This window comes from Ammospiza caudacuta, chromosome Z, assembly GCF_027887145.1.
Source record: "Ammospiza caudacuta isolate bAmmCau1 chromosome Z, bAmmCau1.pri, whole genome shotgun sequence".
Taxonomy (NCBI): Eukaryota; Metazoa; Chordata; class Aves; order Passeriformes; family Passerellidae; genus Ammospiza; species Ammospiza caudacuta.
In genome coordinates, this window is record NC_080632.1 from 72,296,637 (window position 1) to 72,315,569 (window position 18,933).

General features: G+C 54.1%; 2 protein-coding genes across 2 annotated transcripts; both read left to right on the top strand.

Moving 5' to 3' along the window:
- Nucleotides 1-139: 139 nt before the first annotated feature.
- Nucleotides 140-7,048, top strand: LOC131571664 (serine/threonine-protein kinase PAK 3-like). Its single transcript, XM_058824445.1, has 11 exons — nucleotides 140-218; nucleotides 2,036-2,133; nucleotides 2,831-2,867; nucleotides 3,553-3,616; nucleotides 4,250-4,298; nucleotides 4,608-4,720; nucleotides 4,979-5,096; nucleotides 5,892-5,991; nucleotides 6,263-6,459; nucleotides 6,557-6,694; nucleotides 6,947-7,048. The coding sequence occupies exons 1-11, from the start codon at nucleotides 140-142 to the stop codon at nucleotides 7,046-7,048; spliced, it is 1,095 nt and encodes a 364-aa protein (XP_058680428.1).
- A 3,278-nt stretch (nucleotides 7,049-10,326) lies between these two features.
- On the top strand, nucleotides 10,327-17,232 carry LOC131571665 (serine/threonine-protein kinase PAK 3-like). The gene is made up of 11 exons (XM_058824446.1): nucleotides 10,327-10,405; nucleotides 12,223-12,320; nucleotides 13,018-13,054; nucleotides 13,740-13,803; nucleotides 14,437-14,485; nucleotides 14,795-14,907; nucleotides 15,166-15,283; nucleotides 16,076-16,175; nucleotides 16,447-16,643; nucleotides 16,741-16,878; nucleotides 17,131-17,232. The coding sequence occupies exons 1-11, from the start codon at nucleotides 10,327-10,329 to the stop codon at nucleotides 17,230-17,232; spliced, it is 1,095 nt and encodes a 364-aa protein (XP_058680429.1).
- The last annotated feature ends 1,701 nt before the right edge of the window (nucleotides 17,233-18,933 follow it).

Genomic DNA, 18,933 nt, shown 5'->3' on the forward strand with positions numbered 1-18,933 from the left:
CAGAGCAGCTCTTCCGCTGGCTCCCTGCAGGAGGATCCTTGTGCTCAAGGAGCTCTCAGCAGACGGCCTGCACCCCGAGAGGAGTCTTGGCTTTCCCTTGGCTGGCACTCAGCGTGCAAACGCGCACAGCACTGCCAAAATGATTGGGCAAGTCTGTGCCGCCGTTTGCACCATCTTTTCTGTTGTCTATTCTGGCTACTACCTGACCCAGCTGACTCGTAAGTAAAGGTTTCTCCTGGGGCTGGCATTGCCCAACTTTTGCTTGGCTCTGCTCTTTATGCCGCAGCAGTGGCCCAGTTTCTTTGGGAACAAAATGGCCGTGAAGGTGCCACCGCTTTGGTCAATGTCCTGCCAGCAGCATCAGCTACAAAGGGGGCATCTGTACTGGGTAGCGCGTGCAGACTATTTGCCATGCAACCTGCAGCGGTTGCCTTCCCTCCCCGGGAGAGTGCGCGGCAGCGGAGTCTGTCATTTCCTCAGCTTGCTGCTTCAAGCAAGACAAGCTGCAAATTGCAGACTCTGAGGGCAGATCCTCACAAGTATTTCTACCAACTCAGTGGTTCTCTCCAGGAGTGAAGGAAAGCACCTTTTGCTCCATATTCTACCCCTTAGAGGCCTTGGCTGCATGACTTGAGCCTTTGATGCTGTGCCAAGACTGCGATTGCCTTGGCCATGCAGCACAAACTCCAGTGCAGGGAGGGTTTGCTGCTGAGCCCAGCAGCTGTTCCTGGGCTGCTTCAGCAGGGAGCTGCCACAGGGAAGGGACCCTTTGTGGAAGCTTTGCTGGGCTATCATCTTCAGCCAAGGGATGGGAATTAGGGCGTGCAATTTAAAAGAATGTATATGGAAAATGCAGGAAAGAGAAGAGGGAAATGTAGCTTGAGCTGTTAGGCACAAGAGAAGCTCAAAGTTTTGAAGAGCAGCGGGCATTTCCAGCACCGCCTTCCTATTTCTCTCTTGGCAAAAGAGGCCCAAATGTAGCCAGAGGCTCCTCTAGGGTCCTTCTTGTTCTCTTGCTTGCTGTGGGAAAGAGCTGTTGCTCCTGGAGGCATGTTGGGAAAGGGAAATGCTCTGTGTTGGGACTGCCTTGTGCTGTGGGAGTGGCCAGCACAGGCACTTTTCTAAGGGCCTCTGGTTCCTTTTGCCTTGCTGGCTGCAGGTCACCTGACACGCGGATGGAGACAAGCCTGTCCTTTGGTGAGTGGTAAAGGAAGCTGAGACGTTGCTGGCGTGTGAGAATTGTGCAGCAATTCTGCCAGCTTGGCCTGTTGCAGCCGAGTGTGGAGTGCCGGCGTGGGAGGCTGAAGGAAAGGCCAGCTGCCCGGTGGCATCAGCAGTAGCAAAGGGAGCACTGGCTGTTTGCTGATTTTCCAGTGAAAAGCCTTTCAAGAGATGAAAGGCAAAAGGGACAGCTCCAAGGCATCTTGCTGCTTCTAGGCAGCAGGGAAGCTCAAATGCACAGCAAGATGGAGTAGCAGCTCGTTCAGCCAGCTTCCTCGGCTTTGCGTGACTCAGAGGCCCACTTGTATCAAAGTCTATGATTTGCCCTTCTTCTGGGTGCTTTCCCAGCTCAATAGAAAGCAGCTCCTAAGGCACTGGCTTTTGCCCATCTCTCTCACTTCTGTCTGCCTGCAGGGCACAACAGCAGGGTCAGCAGCTCCTCTGGCTGCCTCTGTCATTGAGGAAGAGGATGAAGAGGAGCAAAGGAAGATGAAGCCTTCAGCCGCTGTCCCTTCACAGCCTGAACTTGCAGAGCCAGTAAGTGACAGCTGAGCTTGGCACTGCCTTTGGCGCACGGCCAGGCTACCCGTTTTGGAGCAGCCCTTGTTGCTCGTGGCTGAAGATGCTGGCAGCCGTGTGCCTGCTGTGACGTAGTGCGGCTTCAGGCAAGCTGGGGAGCCCTGGCCAATGGGTTCTGAAGTTTGACATTGAAGCTGGGATGCTGAGAGGGCGCCAGAGTGTCTCTTGGGATCAGACAGGAGGCAGCATTGAGTGACTCTCAGTGCAGGAGTCAGCCCCTTGTGCCCGTTGTCAGTGCAGGCTGCCTGTGGTCAGCGGACAGCGCGGCCCAAATACGCAGTTGACAGCCTTGCAGGGTACCTGGCAGACACTGGCCCCTGGAAGGGACCTGCTGTCTCCGTGGACTAATTAGCTTCAGGCTGTGCTTCACTTCCAGCCGGTCAGAGCAGAGTTTGGAGAGGAGAATCCTCGGCAGCCCTGCATTGTAAAAGGGCGGGTGGGTCTGGGCAGGGCTGGAAGGCGGCTCCCAAGGGCCGCTCTCTAAAGGCTGCCATAGAGAAGGGAAATCCGTGAAACAGATCAGAGAAGGGACACGCTGCGGGCTTCTGAGCAGACTGTTGCCTGCCAACTCCGGGCTGATTTCATTCCGGCCCAGGAAAAGACAGGAGGAGGAAAGCAGCGAGGCTCTGGGGCCCTGCTCTGATCTCTTTGTGGATTTGGCAGCCCCATCGATACCTTGTTGCCAGTGTCTTGCAGAAAAGCTGAACACGTGGAGCATGGAGGTGGTCGGGAGGGGCTGGATCCAAGTAGCCTTTGGGCTTCTCCCGAAGGTGCCTTTGAGAAGGGGACATGGGAACTGCTCCAGCTGGAGAGGCCTGGCCGTGGCTGGCAGCACCTTCCCAAGGCCTTGCTTTTGCTGTGCGCTTAGTGGGGGGCATGAGTGCCAGCCACCCTTCTGACGGGCAATCCTTTCTTGTCCCAGCGCAAGACAGGCTCTGCCATTCAACCTGGTGCCGCCGGACCAGCATGGCCTGCAGCAGCCAGCTCAAGCCCCGCTGCCGGCACTTCCTGCAGCAGCGCAGCCCAGCAGCCCGAGATGAGGGAGGAGCAGGGCCTGAAGACACTGAGTACGTCTGTCTGGTGCATTTCTTGTCTGCCAGAGCAGGGTCTTGTGCGAGTGTCTGGGTGTAGGCTGCGCCAGATGCTAGCCCTCAGTCTCAGAGGCACTTAGGCCTCTCTGCAGAAGGTGTTGTACTGCTCTGAGGAAGCGCGGCAGCGCTCAGGGAGTCCCTGCTGCCTGTGAGGGCGGCTGGGCCTGGCTTGGCCCTGCCTGGGCTGCCTTCTGGGCCAAAGACAAAAGCAGAGATTGTTTCTGCTTGAGCAGAAGGCTGGCACGTAGCAAGTGACTATTGCCCAGGGAGCTGTCTGGCCCCAGGTGTTTTCTGGCTCTGGTTCTTACTCCTCCTCTGGCCCAGACACTTTGTGCCCCTGGCAGTGGACCTGCCAGTGATGGTGGGTGTGACTGCGGAGGCAGCAAAGGCCCTTGCTTACCTCTTAGGGCCCCCTTCTTAAGGGCTCATCATTTTGGCTTATCGCGTGAGATGCTGCTCTTGAAAGAAATCAAGGCCTTCTTGGAAAGGCCACCTGATGAAAGGTGGAGAAGATGGCCCTCCCACTTGCTGGTCTCAGCAGCTGGAAGCCGCGGGACCGCAAAGGGCCCAGAGCTGCGGGCAGTGGGGCTGCCTTTGGGACGCTCTGGGCAGCGGCGTCTCTGTGTGCGAGTGAGCGCCCTGCACTGCTTTTGTCTTTCAGGGAGCATCGTGAGTCCGGGCCGGCCAACGGGCAAATACACGGCATTTGAGGAACTCGGGCGAGGGTAAGCGTGACGTCAGCTCATTTTACAAAAGTGTGGGCCAGGTCTTTGGCTGGTGCAATATCAAGCGTGAAGTCAGGCAAGCTCCAATCATGGTCAGGCTCCGGCTTGACCTCGTGTCGCCTGCCTGGACTGCTCGGTCAGAGCAATGCAAAGGCCTCATCAAAGACAAGTTGATGCTGGCAGTGTCTTGCTTGCAGCAGTGAGGAGCAGGAGCTGGGAGAAGCCCTGGCCCTGCAGCTTTGTGGCCTGAAAGAGCACCTTGCCATCCAAGAAAGGTCAGATTGTCAAGGACAGTCTTCTGACTCAAACTGTTCTCCCTTTTTTGACACACACATGCATGCACACCCGCACAAGGAGAGAGTTCCCCTTAGGTTCTGAAATGACCTGGCAGGGTGTGCGCCTTGGAGATTTCCAGCGGCCCTTGGTCTTCATGCTGCACCTTAGTGTTCCCTTGGACAGCCTGCCCCGCATGGCAGAGGGCTCACGGGCTAACATGCTGTTGGCCGAAGAGATGCTGCAGCCAGGCATTTTTTCTAAGGAAGGCGTCCAGGCAGCCTGGGGAGATCTGCTGCCTGGGCTTGCTTTCACTGCCAGAGGGATAAAGGTCTCTTTCTGCTGCTTTGGTCTTTCTAGAGGGTTTGGAGCTGTTTATAAAGCCCTTGACACCAGCAGCGGACAACAGGTAAAGTGCCAAGAGCCCCACGCCATTTTGCAGCTCTGGAGCGCTTTGCCCGCTGCTGTGAGCTGTGCTTGGAGGTTTGGGTGGCAGCTCCATGTCTGCAGCAGGGGCTGTTCCTCTGAAATACAGTCGAGGCTCAGGCGGCAGAATGCATTTGGGATGGCTTTTGGTGCTTCTGCTAAGCTCTGCTGTCTAGTGACAAGGCACTTTGGCCCAGCGTGCTGCCTCATTGCACCAGCACTCGCTCCGTGCTCCTTGTGATCTCGAGCGGGGTGCGTCTTCTCAAGGTACCGGTGGCCAATGTCATTGCAGGTGGCAATCAAGATCATGTCACTCGAGGAGGAGATGTCCGAGGAGCTGGCTGCCAATGAAATCCTGGCCATGAGGGACAACAGGAGTCCCAATATCGTTACCTACTTAGACAGGTTGGCATATTCTGGTGTCAATGTAGCTTTAGCTGGTGCAAGCGCAAAGAGACGATGCCCTTTGGTCGCTGGCAGAGAACAGAGCTGGGGATGATTTCTCTGCGTGTCTCCAGAGCGTGGGAGGAGGTGGAGCTGGTGTTCAACAGTCTCTTGTGGCACCCGTAGCTTGGAGAGCAGCTGCAAAAACCTGTCTCAGGCCCTGGGGTGACTGAGGCTATGCCCATTCTGTTGCTCCATGCCGTGGTTTTCTTCTTTCAGCTACCTGGTGGATGCGGAGCTCTGGCTGGCCATGGAGTTCATGGACGGCGGCACCTTGTTTGATGTGCTGAGGGCAGTGTACCTGGAGGAAGGACAGATAGGCGCTGTCTGTCGGGAGGTGAGGGATCCCGCTTGTGCTTGCCCAAGACTGCCCGGATGCTGCTTGTCAGCTGGAGCTTAAGGAGAGCCGAGATTTCTTGCTCTCACCTTTCTTTTGCTGCTGCTGCTGCTGCTGCTGCTGCTGCTGCTGCTGCTGCTGCTGCTGTCACGCCACACAGGAGAAGAAAGAGCATGGGAAGTGTACTGCCTGCCAGTGCCCTTGCACTCCTCAGGCTCTGTTCTTGCACTCTTCCATCCTGTCTGTCCTCTGGCCTTGGTGCTCGCTCACTGGTTCAATTTCTCTTTCTTCCTCTTCTCAGCTTTGCCTGGGAATGTTTGCCTGGAGCCTGTCTGTCTGTCCTACATTGCTTGCCACTGGAAGGCAGCATGCGGGTGGCAGAATTTCAAGCTAAGGGCAAAGAGCTGTCCTCAGCTTCAAAAGCTAGCATTGCAGCCTGCATGGCGATGCATTGTGGAACAGCTCGAAGGTGCTGCTGTCACCAGCAGCTTCCTCTTCTGCTGCCACTAGGCTTCCCCAAAATTCTTTGCCGTGCCGCCTCCCAGCCAAAGGTGGCGCGCTTCCTACCCAAGGCCGGTGGAACTTTTGGGAGCCCAGATGCCTTTGCTTGGAAATCTAGAAAAAACTTCCAAGAGTGTTGAAGCAGCAAGCTCTTCATGGTGACAGCAGCGTGATGTTTCGCCCTCGCTCACAATTCCCTGAGAAAGCCGCCAATCCCCTTGAGCTCTTTCCTTGCGGGTGGGATGAAATCAGATCCTGCAGGTTAACTTTCCCTCCCTCCTTTTTCTCTCTCAGTGCCTGCAAGGACTGCATTTCCTTCATTCCCGCCAAGTCATCCACAGAGACATCAAAAGTTGCAACGTCCTGGTGGGCACGGACGGATCCGTCAAGTTGGGTGGGTATCCCTGCTGGGCTGCAGCATGTCCAGCATATGCCGTGTGCTTGCATTTTGGTGACGGCCACTGGGGCAGAAGGGCGGCTTGGCCAGTGCGTGAATCGTCAGGGTGTTTTTGAAGCGGCCGATGCCTTATTTGCCTGGCTCCAGGCACGTGGAAGGAGAGCTCAGCTGCTTTTTCAGTTAGATTCAGCATGACCTGGTCAGGGCAATGGTTTTGGCTGCTTTGCCAGTGGTAGCTGGCTTTGACAGGCTTTGTTTTTGTCCTCAGGTGACTTTGGCCTCTGTGCTCAGCTCAGCCCTGAGCACAGCAAGCGCAGCTCCAGCGTCGGCACTCCCAGCTGGATGGCACCGGAGGTGGTGAGAGGAGAAGCCTACGGCCCCAAAGTGGACATCTGGTCCCTGGGGATCATGGGGCTGGAAATGGTGGAAGGGGAAGCTCCTTACCAGCGGGAAGCCCGTCTCCGGGTAAGGTGCAGCTTAGCAAGAGGGCTCTGTGTGGAGAGAGCTGTGTGTGGCTAGCAAAGGAGCAGGTGGAGTGTCCTCTTGCATCCATGTGCTGTAGGCTTTTGAACTGCTAGAAAGGAACGGGCCCCCAAAACTGCAGAACCCCAGGCACCACTCGGCTCTCCTGCGCGACTTCCTCCACTGCTGCCTGCAGGCAGATGAGGACAGGCGCTGGTCTGCCCAGGAGCTCCTACAGGTAAGAAAAAGCAAAGGGGCAAAAAGCCCTGGCAGCTGAGGACACCTGCAAAGGTGGGAAGGGATGAGGAGGAGGAGGAGTGTGGGCCACGTGGCACAGAAAGCTGCCAGGACAGGAAGGCGCAGGGGGACATGCTGCCCTCAGTGCTCTTTGTGTGTCTTGCTGGTAGCCAGGGAATCCTGCTTGAGCCCGCAGGCTCAAGTGATCCTGGAAAGTAAGAGTTCCTTTCTTTGTTCTTTTTCCTCTGGGCAGCATCCCTTCGTGACCTCAGGCGATCCTGCCTCCAGCCTGGCTGCTCTGATCATCTCAGCCAAGCAAGTGCAGGAAGACTGGAGAGGAGACACCTGCGCCTGAGGAGGCCCTGATGCCCCGCCAGCCAAGAGGAGGGAAAAGGGGATGTGTCATCTTTAGGCAGAGCTTCAGCCATCCCCCGAGGTTGAAGAGGAGCTGTGCCGTAGCTAGGAAACATGATAGTGTAGATATTTGCTCAGTTTAGCTGTTAGGTTAGCTGTTAGGTTAGCTGTTAGGTTAGGTTGGGTTAGGTTAGCATTAGGTTGGATTAGATTAGGTTAGGTTAGGTTAGGTTAGGTTAGGTTAGGTTAGGTTAGGTTAGATATGTTGTTAGGTTCAATTTAAATCTCTGTTGTTTTTCTTTCTGCAAGAGATGAAAATTGAAAAAAATTAGGAACTATAGGGATCAACTTTTAAGAACTATAGAACGTAGACAGCTTGGATAGTAGAGGATTGTTTAGCTTAGGATAGAGTGTTGTTAATTTAGGGAAGCTTTGAAGTAGAAATGAAAGAATTGTCATAATAAGAATTAAGCAGTGAGAGGAAAAGCTGGGCTGCAGCAGAACTGGAGCCTGCAGGCGCTCCAAGCTGTCAGCCTGAGCAGGCCACCTGCAGGACAGAATGATGAAGATGAAGAAACAGCGAGGGGATACTTTGTTTCAGCCCGAGTGTCAATAAAAGTCGAAAATATCCAGAGTGTTGTAAGACTCCCTTCCTTGCCAGGCTGTAGCTAAGTGGACAGTCCCTTTCAGAGGCCCAAAGAACATAGTGAGGTAAGCAGCTTTGCTTACCTGAAGTGTGGCATGCCTGTGGGAAGCTGAGAGACCTACAGGTAATGAACACCAGGTAATGAGCTGCCATTCAGGACAGCACTAGGAGGCAGATGTGCAGTCCTTTCTGGGCCTCTTGTCTTGATCAGATGTCAGGCTGATCAGCAGCAATCACCATTTTGTTGCCACCCTCCTCTCACTATGTCACCTGTGGGATGGAATGGCATTCTCACAGCGGCAGCATCTGGCATTTCCTCCCTGCTTCTCTTTTCTCCGCTTTTCACCCCAGACCCCCAGGGACCCTCTGGGCCAGCCTCATCCCCTACAGGGGTGTGCAACCACCAGGGCCTCCTGCAGAGCCCCATTCCCACTCTGCTGCCTCCTTGGCCTTTTCCCACCTCTGGGCCAGCCTGCTGTTGCCAGGTGTTGGAAACATGCACACAGCATAGCACACCTGTCATTGAGCAATTTGATGCAGGAGCCCCTGCTGAGCACGGCTCCCCACCCTGGCCCTTTTCCCACCCAGCTGTGGCTCCATTTCACCTCCATCTGCTGGCATACCCACTGTGAGGGACTGCTCAGGGACTGGATGCTCCTTGAATGTTGCCCACAGGCCTGATTTCCACGCCTCCCCATTCCTCCTACCCCTAAGGCTGCCTCAGCCGTCTGAACACAATTTTTCTTACTCTAATGGCTTCCTGTGCTTTACTTGATACTGTAAGCAGAAGTACACCGTTTTGATTGTCTTTCTTCTAGAATTAATAAAAATAAGTTTGAAGTACTCCTAGATTTTGCCATTGAAAACTTGAGGCAAGTGCACAAAGTAGAGGAGCTTTCTGTGCAGCTTTTCAGTTAATTTGAGGTCCCCTTACTCTTCACTCACTTTCAGCATATCTGTTGATTTTCCTTTGCTCTCATCTTTTAAGCTTCATCCCTTGTCTATCGATCTGCAAAAATAGCCTGTAAACCCAACGCAAATTTACTATCCTTTGTATTTTTCCTCTTCTGGAAAAGCTGAGGCTCGTGAGATCTGCTCCTGTGATCTAGACTTTGATTCCCATCTTGGCTCTGCCGAAGTGCAGAACAAATGTAATTTATTGCCTGCTAGTGTGATCTGCTAGCAAAGGTCACATTTAGAGCTAAGCATGATGCTTCTCTCCCTCCGTTGAATACACATCTTTGTGTCAAGGCCTGGTGACTTCCAGGAGCACCTGGAAGCTACTGCCAAGGACAAAAGTCTCACTCTTGCTGGTTTTGACACTGATTTGTTGGGAGGATTTTGATCTACGTCGACAGTGATCTACAGGAACTGGATCCTTGACACCAAGTGCCTTCAAGCAACATCTCTAAGCAGAGTGGGCAATGAAGTCCAGATACTAATGAGTTGTGGTTTGTTTTAACTCTGTCTAACATATGGTACACTATCCCAAAACATGTTATTTTTGAGTGCTTCAGGCATTGAAAACTTAGGTTTATTCTTGTCAACACTTTTCTTTCCTCTCTTCAGAAATCTGCATGTCCAGCTACTAATTTCTTTCTCAGCTTGTTGAAAAGTTACCAGTCAGACAAGACTTGTTTCTTGACCCAGAGATGGGGCAAGCGTCACCGTTAGGCCGGACGTGGCATACACACGTGATCAAGGGTCCAAGAAGAAAAAGGTTTGTTTGTTTTATTCTGCATGTTCTCCAGCTTATACACTCTTAACAAAGCGTGATCTCAAGTCACTAACTACATCACAATAACTTCTTCTATCCATTGGTGCAAAGCAATTAACGTCAATACAACTGGCAAAAGTTTTACAGAAATTTATAAGGCACGTATGCACATCTACTTCGGCACCTAGTCTAGCATACGCAACTTTTCCTGAATCTCTTCTAATGGGTTTCCATGCTGACGGCCTTGTCTTCTTCCTTGCTATGGATACACTCAAAAACCATCAACTGCTATTTCTTCCATGAGCTCAGCTTTGCTTGCAGGCCAGCTGTCAAGCCCCTCCATAGGTCAGCATGCACCCGCGTGCTCCAGGAGCAACTGCAGCCTACAATAGTCCTGGAAATTTATTATCTTTGCTTCGTTTGCCATCTAAATGTCACTGAAGAAGTTAGGCTTTTCCAAACCAGCTAGGATGCCACCTAGAAGAAGCAGACTTGCTTTCAGTCAAAGCTTTTGGGACCAAGAGTCATGTTTGCTTGCATTGCTTGGATGCCGCTTGGATTGGCGCATTTTCTGAGTTCCCCTGGCATGCCTTGAGCACTGCCTTTGTGAGTGAGGAGAATTTCCCAGGCTTTTCTTTTGCATCAGCTGTACACAAGGTTGTCTTGCTGGGCACAAGAAAGCCACAGAGCAGCTGCCATTGTGAGGTCAAGCCAGAGGTGCCACGTCACAGTGCTGTCAGCACAGCGTTGTCCCGGTGCGCGCCAGGCCTGGTCGTCCAGAGCAGCTCTTCCGCTGGCTCCCTGCAGGAGGATCCTTGTGCTCAAGGAGCTCTCAGCAGACGGCCTGCACCCCGAGAGGAGTCTTGGCTTTCCCTTGGCTGGCACTCAGCGTGCAAACGCGCACAGCACTGCCAAAATGATTGGGCAAGTCTGTGCCGCCGTTTGCACCATCTTTTCTGTTGTCTATTCTGGCTACTACCTGACCCAGCTGACTCGTAAGTAAAGGTTTCTCCTGGGGCTGGCATTGCCCGACTTTTGCTTGGCTCTGCTCTTTATGCCGCAGCAGTGGCCCAGTTTCTTTGGGAACAGAATGGCCGTGAAGGTGCCACCGCTTTGGTCAATGTCCTGCCAGCAGCATCAGCTACAAAGGGGGCATCTGTACTGGGTAGCGCGTGCAGACTATTTGCCATGCAACCTGCAGCGGTTGCCTTCCCTCCCCGGGAGAGTGCGCGGCAGCGGAGTCTGTCATTTCCTCAGCTTGCTGCTTCAAGCAAGACAAGCTGCAAATTGCAGACTCTGAGGGCAGATCCTCACAAGTATTTCTACCAACTCAGTGGCTCTCTCCAGGAGTGAAGGAAAGCACCTTTTGCTCCATATTCTACCCCTTAGAGGCCTTGGCTGCATGACTTGAGCCTTTGATGCTGTGCCAAGACTGCGATTGCCTTGGCCATGCAGCACAAACTCCAGTGCAGGGAGGGTTTGCTGCTGAGCCCAGCAGCTGTTCCTGGGCTGCTTCAGCAGGGAGCTGCCACAGGGAAGGGACCCTTTGTGGAAGCTTTGCTGGGCTATCATCTTCAGCCAAGGGATGGGAATTAGGGCGTGCAATTTAAAAGAATGTATATGGAAAATGCAGGAAAGGGAAGAGGGAAATGTAGCTTGAGCTGTTAGGCACAAGAGAAGCTCAAAGTTTTGAAGAGCAGCGGGCATTTCCAGCACCGTCTTCCTATTTCTCTCTTGGCAAAAGAGGCCCAAATGTAGCCAGAGGCTCCTCTAGGGTCCTTCTTGTTCTCTTGCTTGCTGTGGGAAAGAGCTGTTGCTCCTGGAGGCATGTTGGGAAAGGGAAATGCTCTGTGTTGGGACTGCCTTGTGCTGTGGGAGTGGCCAGCACAGGCACTTTTCTAAGGGCCTCTGGTTCCTTTTGCCTTGCTGGCTGCAGGTCACCTGACACGCGGATGGAGACAAGCCTGTCCTTTGGTGAGTGGCAAAGGAAGCTGAGACGTTGCTGGCGTGTGAGAATTGTGCAGCAATTCTGCCAGCTTGGCCTGTTGCAGCCGAGTGTGGAGTGCCGGCGTGGGAGGCTGAAGGAAAGGCCAGCTGCCCGGTGGCATCAGCAGTAGCAAAGGGAGCACTGGCTGTTTGCTGATTTTCCAGTGAAAAGCCTTTCAAGAGATGAAAGGCAAAAGGGACAGCTCCAAGGCATCTTGCTGCTTCTAGGCAGCAGGGAAGCTCAAATGCACAGCAAGATGGAGTAGCAGCTCGTTCAGCCAGCTTCCTCGGCTTTGCGTGACTCAGAGGCCCACTTGTATCAAAGTCTATGATTTGCCCTTCTTCTGGGTGCTTTCCCAGCTCAATAGAAAGCAGCTCCTAAGGCACTGGCTTTTGCCCATCTCTCTCACTTCTGTCTGCCTGCAGGGCACAACAGCAGGGTCAGCAGCTCCTCTGGCTGCCTCTGTCATTGAGGAAGAGGATGAAGAGGAGCAAAGGAAGATGAAGCCTTCAGCCGCTGTCCCTTCACAGCCTGAACTTGCAGAGCCAGTAAGTGACAGCTGAGCTTGGCACTGCCTTTGGCGCACGGCCAGGCTACCCGTTTTGGAGCAGCCCTTGTTGCTCGTGGCTGAAGATGCTGGCAGCCGTGTGCCTGCTGTGACGTAGTGCGGCTTCAGGCAAGCTGGGGAGCCCTGGCCAATGGGTTCTGAAGTTTGACATTGAAGCTGGGATGCTGAGAGGGCGCCAGAGTGTCTCTTGGGATCAGACAGGAGGCAGCATTGAGTGACTCTCAGTGCAGGAGTCAGCCCCTTGTGCCCGTTGTCAGTGCAGGCTGCCTGTGGTCAGCGGACAGCGCGGCCCAAATACGCAGTTGACAGCCTTGCAGGGTACCTGGCAGACACTGGCCCCTGGAAGGGACCTGCTGTCTCCGTGGACTAATTAGCTTCAGGCTGTGCTTCACTTCCAGCCGGTCAGAGCAGAGTTTGGAGAGGAGAATCCTCGGCAGCCCTGCATTGTAAAAGGGCGGGTGGGTCTGGGCAGGGCTGGAAGGCGGCTCCCAAGGGCCGCTCTCTAAAGGCTGCCATAGAGAAGGGAAATCCGTGAAACAGATCAGAGAAGGGACACGCTGCGGGCTTCTGAGCAGACTGTTGCCTGCCAACTCCGGGCTGATTTCATTCCGGCCCAGGAAAAGACAGGAGGAGGAAAGCAGCGAGGCTCTGGGGCCCTGCTCTGATCTCCTTGTGGATTTGGCAGCCCCATCGATACCTTGTTGCCAGTGTCTTGCAGAAAAGCTGAACACGTGGAGCATGGAGGTGGTCGGGAGGGGCTGGATCCAAGTAGCCTTTGGGCTTCTCCCGAAGGTGCCTTTGAGAAGGGGACATGGGAACTGCTCCAGCTGGAGAGGCCTGGCCGTGGCTGGCAGCACCTTCCCAAGGCCTTGCTTTTGCTGTGCGCTTAGGGGGGGGCATGAGTGCCAGCCACCCTTCTGACGGGCAATCCTTTCTTGTCCCAGCGCAAGACACGCTCTGCCATTCAACCTGGTGCCGCCGGACCAGCATGGCCTGCAGCAGCCAGCTCAAGCCCCGCTGCCGGCACTTCCTGCAGCAGCGCAGCCCAGCAGCCCGAGATGAGGGAGGAGCAGGGCCTGAAGACACTGAGTACGTCTGTCTGGTGCATTTCTTGTCTGCCAGAGCAGGGTCTTGTGCGAGTGTCTGGGTGTAGGCTGCGCCAGATGCTGGCCCTCAGTCTCAGAGGCACTTAGGCCTCTCTGCAGAAGGTGTTGTACTGCTCTGAGGAAGCGCGGCAGCGCTCAGGGAGTCCCTGCTGCCTGTGAGGGCGGCTGGGCCTGGCTTGGCCCTGCCTGGGCTGCCTTCTGGGCCAAAGACAAAAGCAGAGATTGTTTCTGCTTGAGCAGAAGGCTGGCACGTAGCAAGTGACTATTGCCCAGGGAGCTGTCTGGCCCCAGGTGTTTTCTGGCTCTGGTTCTTACTCCTCCTCTGGCCCAGACACTTTGTGCCCCTGGCAGTGGACCTGCCAGTGATGGTGGGTGTGACTGCGGAGGCAGCAAAGGCCCTTGCTTACCTCTTAGGGCCCCCTTCTTAAGGGCTCATCATTTTGGCTTATCGCGTGAGATGCTGCTCTTGAAAGAAATCAAGGCCTTCTTGGAAAGGCCACCTGATGAAAGGTGGAGAAGATGGCCCTCCCACTTGCTGGTCTCAGCAGCTGGAAGCCGCGGGACCGCAAAGGGCCCAGAGCTGCGGGCAGTGGGGCTGCCTTTGGGACGCTCTGGGCAGCGGCGTCTCTGTGTGCGAGTGAGCGCCCTGCACTGCTTTTGTCTTTCAGGGAGCATCGTGAGTCCGGGCCGGCCAACGGGCAAATACACGGCATTTGAGGAACTCGGGCGAGGGTAAGCGTGACGTCAGCTCATTTTACAAAAGTGTGGGCCAGGTCTTTGGCTGGTGCAATATCAAGCGTGAAGTCAGGCAAGCTCCAATCATGGTCAGGCTCCGGCTTGACCTCGTGTCGCCTGCCTGGACTGCTCGGTCAGAGCAATGCAAAGGCCTCATCAAAGACAAGTTGATGCTGGCAGTGTCTTGCTTGCAGCAGTGAGGAGCAGGAGCTGGGAGAAGCCCTGGCCCTGCAGCTTTGTGGCCTGAAAGAGCACCTTGCCATCCAAGAAAGGTCAGATTGTCAAGGACAGTCTTCTGACTCAAACTGTTCTCCCTTTTTTGACACACACATGCATGCACACCCGCACAAGGAGAGAGTTCCCCTTAGGTTCTGAAATGACCTGGCAGGGTGTGCGCCTTGGAGATTTCCAGCGGCCCTTGGTCTTCATGCTGCACCTTAGTGTTCCCTTGGACAGCCTGCCCCGCATGGCAGAGGGCTCACGGGCTAACATGCTGTTGGCCGAAGAGATGCTGCAGCCAGGCATTTTTTCTAAGGAAGGCGTCCAGGCAGCCTGGGGAGATCTGCTGCCTGGGCTTGCTTTCACTGCCAGAGGGATAAAGGTCTCTTTCTGCTGCTTTGGTCTTTCTAGAGGGTTTGGAGCTGTTTATAAAGCCCTTGACACCAGCAGCGGACAACAGGTAAAGTGCCAAGAGCCCCACGCCATTTTGCAGCTCTGGAGCGCTTTGCCCGCTGCTGTGAGCTGTGCTTGGAGGTTTGGGTGGCAGCTCCATGTCTGCAGCAGGGGCTGTTCCTCTGAAATACAGTCGAGGCTCAGGCGGCAGAATGCATTTGGGATGGCTTTTGGTGCTTCTGCTAAGCTCTGCTGTCTAGTGACAAGGCACTTTGGCCCAGCGTGCTGCCTCATTGCACCAGCACTCGCTCCGTGCTCCTTGTGATCTCGAGCGGGGTGCGTCTTCTCAAGGTACCGGTGGCCAATGTCATTGCAGGTGGCAATCAAGATCATGTCACTCGAGGAGGAGATGTCCGAGGAGCTGGCTGCCAATGAAATCCTGGCCATGAGGGACAACAGGAGTCCCAATATCGTTACCTACTTAGACAGGTTGGCATATTCTGGTGTCAATGTAGCTTTAGCTGGTGCAAGCGCAAAGAGACGATGCCCTTTGGTCGCTGGCAGAGAACAGAGCTGGGGATGATTTCTCTGCGTGTCTCCAGAGCGTGGGAGGAGGTGGAGCTGGTGTTCAACAGTCTCTTGTGGCACCCGTAGCTTGGAGAGCAGCTGCAAAAACCTGTCTCAGGCCCTGGGGTGACTGAGGCTATGCCCATTCTGTTGCTCCATGCCGTGGTTTTCTTCTTTCAGCTACCTGGTGGATGCGGAGCTCTGGCTGGCCATGGAGTTCATGGACGGCGGCACCTTGTTTGATGTGCTGAGGGCAGTGTACCTGGAGGAAGGACAGATAGGCGCTGTCTGTCGGGAGGTGAGGGATCCCGCTTGTGCTTGCCCAAGACTGCCCGGATGCTGCTTGTCAGCTGGAGCTTAAGGAGAGCCGAGATTTCTTGCTCTCACCTTTCTTTTGCTGCTGCTGCTGCTGCTGCTGCTGCTGCTGCTGCTGCTGCTGCTGTCACGCCACACAGGAGAAGAAAGAGCATGGGAAGTGTACTGCCTGCCAGTGCCCTTGCACTCCTCAGGCTCTGTTCTTGCACTCTTCCATCCTGTCTGTCCTCTGGCCTTGGTGCTCGCTCACTGGTTCAATTTCTCTTTCTTCCTCTTCTCAGCTTTGCCTGGGAATGTTTGCCTGGAGCCTGTCTGTCTGTCCTACATTGCTTGCCACTGGAAGGCAGCATGCGGGTGGCAGAATTTCAAGCTAAGGGCAAAGAGCTGTCCTCAGCTTCAAAAGCTAGCATTGCAGCCTGCATGGCGATGCATTGTGGAACAGCTCGAAGGTGCTGCTGTCACCAGCAGCTTCCTCTTCTGCTGCCACTAGGCTTCCCCAAAATTCTTTGCCGTGCCGCCTCCCAGCCAAAGGTGGCGCGCTTCCTACCCAAGGCCGGTGGAACTTTTGGGAGCCCAGATGCCTTTGCTTGGAAATCTAGAAAAAACTTCCAAGAGTGTTGAAGCAGCAAGCTCTTCATGGTGACAGCAGCGTGATGTTTCGCCCTCGCTCACAATTCCCTGAGAAAGCCGCCAATCCCCTTGAGCTCTTTCCTTGCGGGTGGGATGAAATCAGATCCTGCAGGTTAACTTTCCCTCCCTCCTTTTTCTCTCTCAGTGCCTGCAAGGACTGCATTTCCTTCATTCCCGCCAAGTCATCCACAGAGACATCAAAAGTTGCAACGTCCTGGTGGGCACGGACGGATCCGTCAAGTTGGGTGGGTATCCCTGCTGGGCTGCAGCATGTCCAGCATATGCCGTGTGCTTGCATTTTGGTGACGGCCACTGGGGCAGAAGGGCGGCTTGGCCAGTGCGTGAATCGTCAGGGTGTTTTTGAAGCGGCCGATGCCTTATTTGCCTGGCTCCAGGCACGTGGAAGGAGAGCTCAGCTGCTTTTTCAGTTAGATTCAGCATGACCTGGTCAGGGCAATGGTTTTGGCTGCTTTGCCAGTGGTAGCTGGCTTTGACAGGCTTTGTTTTTGTCCTCAGGTGACTTTGGCCTCTGTGCTCAGCTCAGCCCTGAGCACAGCAAGCGCAGCTCCAGCATCGGCACTCCCAGCTGGATGGCACCGGAGGTGGTGAGAGGAGAAGCCTACGGCCCCAAAGTGGACATCTGGTCCCTGGGGATCATGGGGCTGGAAATGGTGGAAGGGGAAGCTCCTTACCAGCGGGAAGCCCGTCTCCGGGTAAGGTGCAGCTTAGCAAGAGGGCTCTGTGTGGAGAGAGCTGTGTGTGGCTAGCAAAGGAGCAGGTGGAGTGTCCTCTTGCATCCATGTGCTGTAGGCTTTTGAACTGCTAGAAAGGAACGGGCCCCCAAAACTGCAGAACCCCAGGCACCACTCGGCTCTCCTGCGCGACTTCCTCCACTGCTGCCTGCAGGCAGATGAGGACAGGCGCTGGTCTGCCCAGGAGCTCCTACAGGTAAGAAAAAGCAAAGGGGCAAAAAGCCCTGGCAGCTGAGGACACCTGCAAAGGTGGGAAGGGATGAGGAGGAGGAGGAGTGTGGGCCACGTGGCACAGAAAGCTGCCAGGACAGGAAGGCGCAGGGGGACATGCTGCCCTCAGTGCTCTTTGTGTGTCTTGCTGGTAGCCAGGGAATCCTGCTTGAGCCCGCAGGCTCAAGTGATCCTGGAAAGTAAGAGTTCCTTTCTTTGTTCTTTTTCCTCTGGGCAGCATCCCTTCGTGACCTCAGGCGATCCTGCCTCCAGCCTGGCTGCTCTGATCATCTCAGCCAAGCAAGTGCAGGAAGACTGGAGAGGAGACACCTGCGCCTGAGGAGGCCCTGATGCCCCGCCAGCCAAGAGGAGGGAAAAGGGGATGTGTCATCTTTAGGCAGAGCTTCAGCCATCCCCCGAGGTTGAAGAGGAGCTGTGCCGTAGCTAGGAAACATGATAGTGTAGATATTTGCTCAGTTTAGCTGTTAGGTTAGCTGTTAGGTTAGCTGTTAGGTTAGGTTGGGTTAGGTTAGCATTAGGTTGGATTAGATTAGGTTAGGTTAGGTTAGGTTAGGTTAGGTTAGGTTAGGTTAGGTTAGATATGTTGTTAGGTTCAATTTAAATCTCTGTTGTTTTTCTTTCTGCAAGAGATGAAAATTGAAAAAAATTAGGAACTATAGGGATCAACTTTTAAGAACTATAGAACGTAGACAGCTTGGATAGTAGAGGATTGTTTAGCTTAGGATAGAGTGTTGTTAATTTAGGGAAGCTTTGAAGTAGAAATGAAAGAATTGTCATAATAAGAATTAAGCAGTGAGAGGAAAAGCTGGGCTGCAGCAGAACTGGAGCCTGCAGGCGCTCCAAGCTGTCAGCCTGAGCAGGCCACCTGCAGGACAGAATGATGAAGATGAAGAAACAGCGAGGGGATACTTTGTTTCAGCCCGAGTGTCAATAAAAGTCGAAAATATCCAGAGTGTTGTAAGACTCCCTTCCTTGCCAGGCTGTAGCTAAGTGGACAGTCCCTTTCAGAGGCCCAAAGAACATAGTGAGGTAAGCAGCTTTGCTTACCTGAAGTGTGGCATGCCTGTGGGAAGCTGAGAGACCTACAGGTAATGAACACCAGGTAATGAGCTGCCATTCAGGACAGCACTAGGAGGCAGATGTGCAGTCCTTTCTGGGCCTCTTGTCTTGATCAGATGTCAGGCTGATCAGCAGCAATCACCATTTTGTTGCCACCCTCCTCTCACTATGTCACCTGTGGGATGGAATGGCATTCTCACAGCGGCAGCATCTGGCATTTCCTCCCTGCTTCTCTTTTCTCCGCTTTTCACCCCAGACCCCCAGGGACCCTCTGGGCCAGCCTCATCCCCTACAGGGGTGTGCAACCACCAGGGCCTCCTGCAGAGCCCCATTCCCACTCTGCTGCCTCCTTGGCCTTTTCCCACCTCTGGGCCAGCCTGCTGTTGCCAGGTGTTGGAAACATGCACACAGCATAGCACACCTGTCATTGAGCAATTTGATGCAGGAGCCCCTGCTGAGCACGGCTCCCCACCCCGGCCCTTTTCCCACCCAGCTGTGGCTCCATTTCGCCTCCATCTGCTGGCATACCCACTGTGAAGGACTGCTCAGGGACTGGATGCTCCTTGAATGTTGCCCACAGGCCTGATTTCCACGCCTCCCCATTCCTCCTACCCCTAAGGCTGCCTCAGCCGTCTGAACACAATTTTTCTTACTCTAATGGCTTCCTGTGCTTTACTTGATACTGTAAGCAGAAGTACACCGTTTTGATTGTCTTTCTTCTAGAATTAATAAAAATAAGTTTGAAGTACTCCTAGATTTTGCCATTGAAAACTTGAGGCAAGTGCACAAAGTAGAGAAGCTTTCTGTGCAGCTTTTCAGTTAATTTGAGGTCCCCTTACTCTTCACTCACTTTCAGCATATCTGTTGATTTTCCTTTGCTCTCATCTTTTAAGCTTCATCCCTTGTCTATCGATCTGCAAAAATAGCCTGTAAACCCAACGCAAATTTACTATCCTTTGTA